Below are 13,480 nucleotides of genomic sequence, written 5' to 3'. Positions count from 1 at the left end.
TGTTGTCAGGCTAGAGTGCACAGGCACGATCTTGGCTCACTACAACCCCCGCCTACCAGGTTGAAGTGATTCTCCTGCTTCAGCCTCCCAAGTAGCTGGGATTACAGGCATGCACCACCATGCTCAGCTAATTTTGTATTTTTAGTAGAGACAGGATCTCTCCATGTTGGTCAGACTGGTCTTGAACTCAAGACCACAGGTGATCTACCTGCCTCAGCCTCCCAAAGTGCTGGGATTACAGGTGTGAGCCAATGCACCCAGCCCCTCTATTTTTCTTGTATGTGAACAAGGAACAAAAAAATTTTTTTTTAATTTTTTTGAGATAGGGTCTCCCACTGTTGCCCAAGCTGGAGTGCAGTGGTGAGATCTTGGCTCACTGCAACCTCTGGCTCCTGGATTGAAGTGATTCTCCTGCTTCAGCCTCCCGAGTAGCAGGGATTACAGGTGCATGCCACTATGCCTGCTAATCTTTGTATTTTTAGCAGGGACGGGGTTTAGCCATGTTGGCCAGGCTGGTCTCAAACTCCTGACCTCAGGTCATCTTCCCACCTTGGCCTCCCAAAGTGCTGGGAATACAGGGATGAGACACTGCGCCCAACCAAAAGTAACCAAATTTCTAATGAAGAGGTTATTTATGGAAGAATCACAACTAATAACTTCAGAGAGAATAACAGAATCCAAAAACGACCATTTGCTATTGATTAAGTGATGGATACAGGTAATGATGATCAAGGGCTACTAAAACTATTGGGGGAAAGGTTGATTAGGCTTCTTCAAATGGATGGACCAGGATGACAGCACTGATCCATCCTGACACCAAGGGAAGGCAACCACACATCTTGTGCTTCTGATGGAATTCCCCAGTAGGACACTATGGGATATGATACCACACAATATTACCTATGAAGTGTGCTTTTACCAAATTAAATCTAAATCTCATCCAGCCTTAGCTCTCACTACAAGTATATGGGAAAGAGGCAGGAGGCAGTCAGAAACAAGCGAAACAAAATTAAAGAATGTAATTAAATTCAAAATATGGGTGGGACACCCTGTAGGATAAATGATCCAGTTTCTTCAATAAAGAGAAGGCAAGGCCGGGCACGGTGGCCCACACCTGTAATCCTAGCACTTTGGGAGGCCGAGGTGGGTGGATCACCTGAGGTCAGGAGTTCAAGACCAGCCTGGCCATCATGGAGAAACCCCATCTTAAAAAAATAATAAATAAATAAATAAAAGAGATTCTGTCTCAAGAGAAGGCAAAAGGGGGAATGGAGAAAGAAAGAGTGGGGGAGGGAGGGAGGGAAGGGAGGGGAAGGGAGAAAGGAAGGAAGGAGGCAGGCAGGTATTCATTTGTACTGACTCAGACTGCAGTTTCAAGAAACCAAGGCAGCCAATAAAATTAAAGTTTTTCTTGCTAGTAAACATCTGAGCAAGCAAAAATTAAGCTTTGACAGGAAAAAAAAGACAAATGCAATGTTTGGGCCTTGTTTTGATCCTGATTTTACTATTGTATGAAGACATTTTTGAGACAGGGAAAACTGAACAGTCTGGATGTTAGATGATACTGAGAAATTAATTTGATTGTATTCATAATGGCATAGTTAAGGGTATTTTTTAAAAATAGTTCTGGTTGGCCAGGCGAAGTGGCTCACACCTGTAATCCCAGCACTTTGGAAGGCCGAGGTGGGCAGATCACTTGAGGTCGGGAGTTTGAGACCAGCCTGACGAAACCCTGTCTCTACTAAAAATTATCTGGGCGTGGTGGCACACACCTGTAGTCCCAGCTACTCAGGAGGCTGAGGCAGGAGAATTGCTTGAACCCAGGAGGTGGAGGTTGCAGTGAGCCAAGATCGCACCACCGCACTGAAGCCTGGGCGACAAGAGCAAGACTCCATCTCAAAATAAATAAATACATACAAAAATACATACAAACATATATACATACAATAGTTGGGCGTGGTGGCTCATGCCTGTAATCTCAGCACTTTGGGAAGCTGAGGCGGGCAAATCACCTGAGGTCTGGAGTTCTCAACCGGCCTGGCCAACATGGTGAAACTCCGTGTCCTCTAAAAACACAAAAATGAGCCAGGCGTGGTGACACCCTCCTATAATCCCAGCTGCTCGGGAGGCTGAGGCAAGAGAATAACTTGAACCTGGGAGGTGCAGATTGCAATAAACTGAGACAGCACCACTGCACTGCAGCCTGGGCGACAGAGTGAGACTCTTGTCTCAAAATTAATTAATTAATTAAAATAAAATAAGAGAAGCATAGATAAAGGGAAATCCAGAAGTGCCGAATATTGGTAGCGTTTGAGAGGTACTTAAGATTGTTATACTAGTCCCTCTAATGTGCATGTTTGAAAATATTCAGAATAAAACACTTTGAGGGCTACGGGGAAGAAAAAAAAAAAAAAAAAGAGGGGTCAGCTGTGGCCCAAGAAAGGACAGAGACCAAGCCCACGCACGTGCCCCTCTGCGTTGCACTAGTGTGGGCCTTGGCTCCCACCCTGTACATCTCATCTTTAAATGTCTTCAGGTGTCCGCCACCAGGAAACCCGGGTCAGGTGCTTCCTCCTGGGCATCTCTAGTCTTCATGGGAACCACAGGTCGGGTGTCAACCTACCCCAGGGTAGGAGCCCCCAACCCTCAGCCCCAGACCCCAGCTAGGCCTCCTAGCCTTGCCCAACCCTGAGGCTGACGCAGACTTCAGCATAGTTTAAAACTTCCAGCGCGGACTTCGCGGTGAGACGGGAGGGGCCTCCGAACTTTCCTGCGTTCTCAAAGGTCCAGATTCCACATTGGGGACGGGACCAACTGACTTTGCTTTGCTCTCATTAGCCTGTGTTCCTCCAGGAAGGCGGGACCGCCTAAACTTCGCTGCGCTCTCATAGGCCCAGGTTCTTGCGTTTATTTGTCCTTCTCTCACTCTGATTGGCCTATATTCCCCCTGGGGGTGTGGCCAGCTCTCATTGGCCCTCGCGCCCGGACGTATGACGTCAGGTACCAGCGCCCGTCGCTTTTGATGGACGTCATCCTCGGGAAGCCCACCCTGACGAAGGCGGAGAGCGGACAGCAGAACCGGTGGCGGCGGCGGCTAGGCTGAGACAGTAGTAGGAGCGACAGCGACGGCGGCAGCAATGGCTGGGGCGGGGCCAGCCCCGGGACTCCCGGGTGCAGGAGGACCCGTGGTCCCGGGCCCTGGCACTGGCATCCCGGGCAAGAGCGGCGAGGAACGCTTGAAGGAAATGGAGGCGGAGATGGCCCTGTAAGGCCCGCGACAGGGAGAGAGAAAAGTCGTCCCAGAGCCAGAGCCAGAGCCAGAGCCTCCGAATCCCGGAGCCTCCAGGCCTCGATTGGCCGGAGATACGGCTCCAACATGGGGAAATGGGACCTTCGGGATTGTGGGGGCGGGGGTAGGGGAGAGCTTGGCAGGAGTGAGTGTCCCCGCGCAGTATACTCAGAGTTCCAAAATTGGTACGAGACCCTGAGCTCTGATGTCTGTTCTATTTCTCCAGGTTTGAGCAGGAAGTTCTAGGGGCTCCAGTACCCGGAATCCCAACTGCTGTGCCTGCAGTGCCCACGGTCCCCACGGTAGAAGCGATGCAGGTCCCAGCGGCTCCTGTGATCCGCCCAATTATTGCGACCAACACATACCAGCAGGTACGGTTGAGCTAAGGCATATAAGTCAGGGAACACAATACCCCGAACACAGTAGGTGTTTGTGTACAGAGAGCTGTTGACGTTTTGCCTTGTTGACTAATTAGCATGACAAATATTTTATGTGCCAGGCACTGAGAACACAGTAATGACTGAGACAGACATTTCTGCCCTTTGGGAGCTTATATTCTAGAGCATGCTGTCCAGTAGCGCTTTCTGCAATAACGGAAATGTTCTGGTGTATTTAAAATTTATATTTAATAGTTCCTTATTCCCAGTCACATTTCAAGTGCTCAATAGCCAACCATATATGAATAGTAGAGAAGGAGAGATAAATTATTATGATGAAAATAGGCTGGACACACCTGTAATCCCAGCATTTTGGGAAGCCAAGGCAGGAAGATCGCTGGAGGCCAGGAGTCAGCCTGGGCAACACAGTTCCTGTCTCTTAAAAAAAAAAAAGGCAGAAAAATTAGCCAGGCCTGGTGGCACAAGCCTGTAGTCAGAGCTACTAGGGAGGCTGAGGTAGGAGGATTGTTTGAGTCCAGGAGTTCAAGACTGCAGTGAGCTATGATCATGCCACAGCACTCCAGCCTGGGTGACAGAGCAAGACCTAGTCGCTGCAAAAAATTAAAGTTAAAAAATGAAAATGAGCAAATGAAACTTCTTCATTCTGTCAACAAATAATTAATCAGGTGCCTTTTATGCACCAGTCATTATTCTAGGCATTCAGTATATAGCCGAGTACAAAACAAAAATAATCACTGTATTTTTCCGGCCTGTAATCCCGGCACTTTGGGAGGCTGAGGTGGGCAGATTGCTTGAGGTCAGAGTTGGAGACCAGCCTGGCCTACCTAGTGAAACACGGTTTCCACTAAAAAAATACAAAAATTGGCCGGGCCAGGTGGCTCACGCCTGTCACCCCAGCACTTTGGGAGACTGAGGTGGTTGGATCACAAGGTCAAGAGATCAAGATCATCCTGGCCAACATGGTGAAACCCCATCTCTACTATAAACAAAAAAATTAGCTGGGCGTGGTGGCACGCACCTGTAGTCCCAGCTACATGGGAAGCTGAGGCAGGAGAATTGCTTGAATCTTCGAGGCAGAGGTTGCAGTGAGCTGAGATCACACCACTGTACTCCAGCCTGGTCAACAGAGTGAAACTCCATCTCAAAATAAATAAATAAATGTAGGTTAAGAAGGATGGAAGTTCCTTAGCACAGTCACAGAAGCCCTTTCTGAGGAAATCACATTTAAGCAAAGATACAAAGGAGACAGTGGAGGGAACCAGGCAGATGTCTGGGGGAAGAGCATTCCCAGCGGAGAACTACCAATGCAAAGGTCCTGAGGTGGCCAGGCGCGGTGGCTCACGCCTGTAATCCCAGCACTTTGGGAGGCTGAGACGGGTGGATCACAAGGTCAAGAGATCTAGACAATCCTGGCCAACATGGTGAAATCCCATCTTGACTAAAAATACAAAAATTAGCTGGGCGTAGTGGCGCTTGCTTGTATTCCCAACTACAAGAGAGGCTAGGGCAGAAAAATCGCTTGAACCTGGGAGGCGGAGGTTGCAGTGAGCCGAGATCACACCACTGCACTCCAGTCTGGCGACAGAGTGAGACTCCGTCTCAAAATTTTTTTTTTTTTAAAAAAAAGGACGCTGGCTTGTGCTGTAAGATTGGGAGCTGTTGAAAGATTTTGAGCAGAAAGATGATGTGGTCCAACTTCGAGGGTAACAGCCTAACTCTGGATGTGTAAGAATAGATGGTAGGCCAGGCGTGGTGGCTCACACCTGTAATCTCAACATTTTGGGAGGCTGAGGCAGGTGGATCACCTGAGGTCAGGAGTTGGAGATCAGCCTGGCCAACATGGTAAAACCCCTACTGTACTAAAAAATACAAAAATCAGCTGGGCGTGGTGGCGTGTGCCTGTAATCCCAGCTACTCAGGAGGCTTATGTAGGAAAATGGCTTGAACCAGGGAGGTGGAGGTTGCAGTGGGCCACAATGGTGCCACTTCACTCCAACCTGGACGACAGAGTAAGACTCAGTCTCAAAAAAAGAATACACTGTAACGGACAAGGGCAGAATCCAGGAGATGGAGGAAGGGGCTCGTATAGTAATCTAGGCAGGAGCTAATGGTGGCTTGCATGGAGGTTGTGCATGGGAGATGGGGAGGACAAGCTGGACACAGTTTCAGTCAGTGCTGAGTGCTATAGGGAAGATGAAATAAGGTGGTAAGAGAAGCCGGGGCCAGGGAGCCCTAGTGTGATCCCAAAAGTCTCCCCGAGAAGTGGCATTTTAGCTGAGACCTGAGATAGCCAGCCATATACAGAGCACTAAGCATGAAGCTCTTGGCCTCTTGGGGTGAGCTAGTCATAGCAGATGGGGAGCGCTGAGTCAGGCCCCTCACCCCGACCTCTTCCCGGACAGGTCCAGCAGACTCTGGAGGCCCGGGCAGCCGCTGCAGCCACAGTAGTTCCTTCCATGGTGGGTGGCCCTCCTTTTGTGGGTCCTGGTAAGTAAAGAGTGGCAAGGTGAGGGGGTCGGGTGGTAAAAACATGTGCCCAGGACTGTCCTCCCACCATCCTTGTCTCTCCCCTCCCAATAGTTGGCTTTGGCCCTGGAGATCGGAGTCACTTGGACAGTCCAGAGGCTCGAGAAGCCATGTTCCTTCGGCGAGCAGGTGAGTCTGGGGCCAGGGACCCCACATTTATTCAGGCACTCTTGTTTACATGACTTCAGCCTCTTGCCTAAATCCTCATTCAAATCACCCTTTGCATTTCACCCCAACTTGATGTTGTCATCCTAAAGCACAAACTCGATCATGTCCTTCCTGATTATGTCAAGACAACTTGGTTTCAACCTGACCATTGCAAACCAACCCTCCTGCTGTCAGTCCTATTCCCAAATTCCCACAGCACCTAACACCTTATAACAAGCTATTTCTTATGTAGTACGGCTATCATCTTTTGCTTTCTCTGAAATATAAGCTCCATGAGGGACAGAAGTCTCAGTATCTGCTGCATAGGAAGCATTGTGTACTGTCTGTGGATGGGATGGACAGACCGTCCAGACAAGTACCAGGCTCTTCCCCTGGCAGTCCTAGCTCCTTGCAGAGAGATCCCAGCAGCCCGAACATTTCTGGAATGTGCCAGCAGTGCTATTGTTGAGGTCCCTTCTCTCCCTGCTCACTGTCACCCAGCTATAGTCTTCCAGCCATCCTCCCCACAGGCCATTTTCCATATTCCTGTTCCTTAGGATACCTTTACTCACACTGTCAATTGTCAGTTTGTAGGACATTACTTCCTTATATGTGTGAAAAGGATGCATGTTCTTGTTTGGATGTAAAATTCTGGTGTAATCTCTATTAAACCAAACATGCTACTTACATTACCTAAATCCTGTTAATACTTTTTAATCTGATGATCTTTGAGAAGTTGTAATGTCTTTTACTTTTTAGTATGGTTTTGATTAAAATGCAAATCTGACTTCCCCTGCCCAGCTTCCAACCCTGCTGTGGCTCCCCATTGCCCTCAGGAGGATACCCATGGCTCAGCCAAGAATGCTGTGCTTAAAAAACAAACAAACTGTGCTTTGGGTGCCTGCTAGCCACGCAGCCCCGCTCATGACGCTCTGTAATCCTGGCTTCTTCTATTACAGTTACACTAAACTGAAAAGGGAAGAGGTTTTGCTTATAGGTGCCAATAATATTCCCACTCACTCTTTGCCTAATGCTTCATTGTCCTTCGGGTCTCAGCTCACAAGTCCCTTTCTCCAGGAAGCCCTCCCTAGGCCTGGCTGGGTCAGAGGGCTCCCCTGGGTTCCAGAGGCTCCCTAGGCTCCCATTTCTTAGCACCGATCCCTCTGCCTGGACTTCCCTGCTTCCAGCTCTGGTCCCCGTGGGCTCTCCTTGTCTAGTGATGCCTCCATTCCCTCCTCTTCTGGACCAGGAGCTCCCTGAGGACCCTGGGCCTGTTGGTGTGTCCCAGCATTGCCTGCCACAGGGCTGAGCCGGAGGAGCACCTCTGGTAAATTTTCATGGAATGAACCAGGGGAGAGGCCCCGCATCTCCAGGAGGGCCCCCAGACTCTTCAGGATTTCTTGGATCCTGAGACTGCATACACACACACAAACACACACACGTGTGCACACCTTGCCCCAAGTGCCCCTGTCCCCCATGACACACACCCCCATCTCTCTCTCCCACAGCTGTGGCCCCCCAGAGGGCCCCTATCCTGCGTCCAGCCTTCGTCCCCCACGTGCTACAGAGAGCAGGTGAGGGGCCAGGGTCATCAGCCCTGCCACATAACTCCCCCCAGGCCCTGGAACTCCCCACTAACACCCTGACAGATTCCGCTCTCTCCTCTGCAGCAGCCGGCCCCCGCCCTATGGCCCTGCGGCCCCCTCACCAGGCCCTCGTGGGCCCCCCTCTGCCTGGGCCCCCTGGACCACCCATGATGCTGCCACCAATGGCTCGGGCTCCAGGGCCCCCACTAGGCTCCATGGCTGCGCTGAGGCCCCCTCTGGTGAGTGTGGAAAGGAAACTAATGGTCAGAGGTGTGGTGGGCGGGGACACCATCCATCCTGGCCCTATGGGCTGTGTCTGAGTCGGCCTTTCCCCTGGCTTTTTGTTTCTCTACCTTCTCGCTCTGCTTTTATCCCTTTCTACATCTGTCTTTCTGTGACAAAATCTCTGTTCTCTCCTTTTGTGAAGGGAGTACAGAGAGAAACACGTGCTATTGGAGTATTTCTCATTTGATTGTTCCCAGTGTTCTTGTCTGTGGCTGTCTGTCTCTGCTTGTGTTCCTCCTGCTCTGCGTTTATCTAGTTGGAGACTCCTTCTGTGCCTGGGTGTCTCTGGGCTGCTCTTTGGGCCCCAGGTGCTTGCTTTGTTGGATGGAATCGGGATGAGAGTAAGGTCTGAACTTGTGAGCCAGCCCCTGTCATGCTCTCCTCTTACCTACAGGAAGAGCCAGCAGCACCCCGAGAGCTGGGCCTAGGCCTGGGGCTAGGCCTGAAAGAAAAGGAAGAGGCAGTGGTGGCGGCGGCAGCTGGGCTGGAGGAGGCTAGTGCAGCTGTGGCTGTGGGGGCAGGAGGTGCCCCAGCTGGCCCTGCAGTCATTGGGCCCAGCCTGCCGCTGGCCCTGGCCATGCCACTGCCCGAGCCTGAGCCCCTGCCCCTCCCGCTGGAAGTCGTCCGAGGTCTCCTGCCCCCACTGCGCATTCCTGAACTCCTGTCCCTGCGTCCTCGGCCCCGGCCCCCTCGGCCAGAGCCACCCCCTGGCCTCATGGCTCTCGAGGTGAGCAGGGAGCCTAACAGTGAGGGAATAGAGGGGATGGGGGGCAGACAGGGTCCCAGGAACTTCCATACCACAGACTGGGCAGTGGTAGGACCTGGGGGGAGGGAGGTGGGCATGTGCGCCCCACATCTAGAAGCACATCCAGCCCTTACCACAGCGCAGGGGGCCCAGGGGCCAAAAGACAGTGGGAGACCCCAATACCAAGCCCTTTGCAACCCTCCCCTCTCCTCTGCAGGTCCCAGAGCCCCTGGGTGAAGACAAGAAGAAGGGGAAGCCAGAGAAATTGAAACGCTGCATTCGCACAGCAGCGGGGAGCAGCTGGGAGGACCCCAGCCTGCTGGAGTGGGACGCAGGTAAGTGACTGAAGCTCGAGGTCAGGCATGTGTCAGCCAAGGTCAGACCAGGCTGCTATCCGTGGCGTCAGGCCGGGAGGGTGAGCCCAGTAACTCCATCCATCTCAGTAGAGTGGGTGCTGTTGTTAGCCCACCTCGGGGAGGGGAGGCTGTGGCTCAGGAGACTGATCCTTACCCAGCCATGGGCCGGGGCTTGGTGGGGGTAACTGGGACATGGGACTTTGTAGCCCCTGTTTTACTCAGGAAGTGCCTGGCTTCCTAAAAGTCAGAGAGCATTTTGTCTCCCAACTCTTAGGAAAAATTGTAAACACAGAATAGCACAGTAAACAGCCTTCTATCCACCACCTAGATTCTGCAATTAACATTTTGCTCTGTTCACTTTTTTCCTTTTTGTGTATGTAGATGGTTTGTCATTTGAAGCAAGTTATAAGTGACGTAATAACTTCACTTCTAAATACCTCAGTACTTATCTCCTAAGAAAAGAGATATTTTGGCCAGGCACAGTGGCTCATGCCTGTAACCCCAGCACTTTGGGAGGCCGAGGCAGGCGGATCGCTTGAGGTCAGGAGTTTGAGACCAGCCTAGACAACATGATGAAACCCAGTCTCTACTAAAAATAGAAAAAAATTGGTTAGGCGCAGTGACTTCGGCCTGTCATCCCAGCACTTTGGAGGCCAAGGCAGGCAAATCACTGAGATGGGAGTTTGAGACTAGCCTGACCAACATGGAGAAACTGCATCTCTACTAAAAGTACAAAATTAGCCAGGCATGGTGGTACATGCCTATAATCCCATCTACTCGGGAGGCCGAGGCAGGAGAATCCCTTGAACTCGGGAGGTGGAGATTGCGGTGAACCAAGATTGTGCCATTGCACTCCAGCCTGGGCAACAAAAGCAAAACTCTGTCTCAAAAAAATAAAAAAATAAATAAAAAATAAAAATAGCCAGGCATTGTGGCAGGTGCCTGTCATCCCAGCTACTTGGGAGGCTGAGACAAGAGAATCACCTAAACCCAGGAGGTGGAGTTTGCAGTGAGCCATGATCGCTCCACTACACTCCAGCCTGGGCAACAGAGCAAGACTCCATCTCAAAAAAAGAAAAGCGGTATTTTTTGCATATTGTGATACCGTTATCATCTCTAAGAAAATCAACTAATTCTGCAGTATCTTGTATTCGGTTTATATGCGTATTTCCTTAGGCATCCTAAAACTCTGTTAGAGCTATTCATGTTTTTGTCCTGGATCAGGATGCATGCAATTTTATGTCCCTCGATTATATCTTAAGAACAGTCGCTTTCCTACCTCTTTGTTTTGTATATGTTTTTGGAAGTGTCCAGGGCAGTTGCCGTGTACAAGGTCCCACCTTCTTCGTTTGTCCGGTTCTTTGCTCTGGCGTGGCCTAACGTGTGCTTAGAATGTCCCAAATCACCACAGAAGCCATGGGGCAGCCACAGCAATGGCTGAAGAAGGAGATGGACCCCCTCCTGCCTCAGTGTTTGACTTCTGTCTTCTCTCCTTGGAACATCTACCTGGCCCAGAGAAAACCCTAGCTTTGTGACCTTGGGCAAGTCACTTAGCCTTTTTGTTTTTGTTTCTGTTTTTGAGACAGTCTCACTCTGTTGCCCAGGCTGGAGTACAGTGGTGCATTCTTGGCTCACGGCAACCTCTGCCTCCTGGGTTTAAGCAATTCTCCCACCTCAGCCTCCCGAGTTGCTGGGATTACCACCACACCCAGCTGATTTTTCTTTTTCTTTTTTTTTTTTTGAGACGGAGTTTCACTCTTGTTATCCAGGCTGGAGTGCAATGGCGTGATCTCGGCTCACCGCAACCTCCATCTCCTGGGTTCAAGCAATTCTCCTGCCTCAGCCTCCCGAGTAGCTGGGACTACAGGCGTGCACCACCATGCCCAGCTAATTTTTGTATTTTTAGTAGAGACGGGGTTTCACTATGTTGACCAGGATGGTCTCGATCTCTTGACCTCGTGATCCACCCGCCTCGGCCTCCCAAAGTGCTGGGATTACAGGCTTGCGTCACCACGCCCGGCTTCTATTTTTTTTTTAGTAGAGATGGGGTTTCACCATGTTGGTCAGGCTGGTCTTGAACTCTTGACCTCAAGTGATTCCATCCGTCTTGGCCTCCCAAAGTGCTGGGATCACAGGTGTGAGCCACCGCGCTTGGCCCACTTAGCCTTTTAAGCCTCATCTTCCTCATCCCCCCTCCTTGTGGGGACAGGGATTCATTGGGACGGAGCATGTTCGGCAGAGGCACAGGCCTAACCCAGAGGCAGCGTGAGAATGTCAGCTGGGTGCAGTCGTGGCAGGGGAGCTGGCAGTATGTCCAGGTCTCAAGAGGGATTTAGGGCGGGCTCTGCAGGGGAAGCAGGGCTGAGGAAAGATGAAGCCCGTGTTCCTGAGGTACCATGATGGTCAGCCAGTGGGTGTCAGGGGACCAAGGGACACCAAGGCTCAGAGGAAAGGCCAGGGCTGGGGCAAAGTTAGCAGTGTTACCACGGGAATGAGTGAGGTGGCCCTGGGGTGGGGAGGGCAGTGCAATTCAAGGTTAAAAGTAAGGACTTGAGCCAGGTGCTTCTTTTCCCAGCTCTGCCACTTCCTGCTTGTGTCACTTTGGGCAGTGACTTGACCTTTCTGTGCCTCAGTGTAAAAGCATCATTGGGAGTGCCAGAAATGGAAACCTCCCTCTAGGTGCCCAGCCAAGCTCCTGGCACAGGGTCAGTAGGTGTTGGCCATTATTACTAAGAGGTCCCTAGGCAGAGGCTGGATGCCTCTGAAAAGGTGGAGTCATTCAGACAAGGTAGACACCGGGCAAGGCCTCTGCATCCTCTGACATCGTCCCCCACCCCCCACCCTAGATGACTTCCGGATCTTCTGTGGGGATCTGGGCAATGAGGTGAACGATGACATCTTGGCACGCGCCTTCAGCCGCTTCCCATCCTTCCTTAAGGCCAAGGTGATCCGTGACAAGCGCACAGGCAAGACCAAGGGCTACGGCTTCGTCAGCTTCAAGGACCCCAGTGACTACGTGCGCGCCATGCGTGAGATGAATGGTGGGTGAGGCTGCTCCTGGGGAAATGGGGTGCAGCACGCACTGGCCTAAGCCTGACCCGAGCCTGCCTTGAACCCTCTGTCCCCACAGGGAAGTATGTGGGCTCGCGCCCCATCAAGCTTCGCAAGAGCATGTGGAAGGACCGGAACCTGGACGTGGTCCGCAAGAAGCAGAAGGAAAAGAAGAAGCTGGGCCTGAGATAGGGTCTGTGGCTGGGCACCCGCTCTCACCTGGCCGGGCGCTAGCTCCTTCTTCAGTTCTCTTTGGAAACCCCCCAGCTATCCACCCACCCCCCACCCCAAAACCAGTTTCAATAAATTTACGTTCATTTCCACCCCTGCCTGGGTGTGGAGGCACGCTGTGGGGAGCAGGGCTTGGCTTCCCCACACCTGGAAGTGGCAGGGAGCCTGGAGAGTTTACCCAGAAGAACACCCAGGCGGGTGCCTCTGAGCCCTTCCTGCGCTCCCATTCCCTCTTCAAACCTCTTCCACACGTGCTGAGTGCCGAGTGTTCCAGAGGAGAAAGGGGGGCGGATGGCAGGGGTGAAAACAAGCTGAGGCCCAGACCTGTGTCCTGGCTACTTCCTGTGTTCTCAGCACCAAGGTAGGGGCTCTTTTAGGCCCTACCCTTCTGGAACTCACAGCCTTCTTGGCCCTCTTCCAGCAGACTCTCACCGAGGGTCTGGAGAGTGCTTGGGGACACGCTGGTGACAAAGTCCTGGGCCCTCCACCCTTGGAGTTCAAGGTCCAGTGGCAGAAAATAGGCCCAGTGCCCTGACAGTTAGGGTCCAGAGTGGTCAGGGCAGGATGGTGGTCAAGAGTGCTGACCTGTGGGTGAGGGGACCCTTCCTGAAGGAACTGTCCACCCCTAAGTCTCTTGTGGGGCTTTCTAGCTTCTTCACCCTGCCATGCCAGCCAGTTCACTGCGCCCTGAGTCTCAGTGGGCACTTGTGTATCTCACTGTCTCTGTGGGTGCCCCTCTGTTTCTTGTCCTTAAGCTTCTGTATCCCTGTCGGTCTCTGTTCTCTCCCTCAGAGCTGGGAAACGAAAGAGGAGAGACCCACAGATGGAGAGAGAGAACAGAGACTTGGGCTCTGTCCCCCTTTTCC

General features: G+C 51.8%; 1 protein-coding gene across 2 annotated transcripts; it reads left to right on the top strand.

The window, feature by feature from the left end:
* Window positions 1-3,001: 3,001 nt before the first annotated feature.
* On the top strand, window positions 3,002-12,706 carry RBM42 (RNA binding motif protein 42). 2 transcript variants are annotated; one of them, XM_039466701.2, is made up of 10 exons: window positions 3,002-3,265; window positions 3,516-3,660; window positions 6,090-6,174; window positions 6,268-6,342; window positions 7,869-7,934; window positions 8,010-8,185; window positions 8,626-8,958; window positions 9,194-9,311; window positions 12,179-12,373; window positions 12,463-12,706. In XM_039466701.2, exons 1-10 carry the CDS (start codon window positions 3,138-3,140, stop codon window positions 12,573-12,575), a joined length of 1,434 nt encoding a protein of 477 aa, XP_039322635.1. In that variant the 5' UTR covers window positions 3,002-3,137; the 3' UTR covers window positions 12,576-12,706. The 2 variants fall into 2 exon arrangements, with proteins under 2 accessions (XP_039322635.1, XP_039322636.1); XM_039466702.2 differs by lacking the exon at window positions 7,869-7,934 and having other exon boundaries at window positions 8,031-8,185.
* Window positions 12,707-13,480: the final 774 nt, after the last annotated feature.

This window comes from Saimiri boliviensis, chromosome 14, assembly GCF_048565385.1.
Source record: "Saimiri boliviensis isolate mSaiBol1 chromosome 14, mSaiBol1.pri, whole genome shotgun sequence".
In the NCBI taxonomy this organism is placed as follows: Eukaryota; Metazoa; Chordata; class Mammalia; order Primates; family Cebidae; genus Saimiri; species Saimiri boliviensis.
The sequence above is the reverse complement of the archived record's forward strand: the minus strand, read 5'-3'. Positions and strand labels throughout refer to the sequence as shown.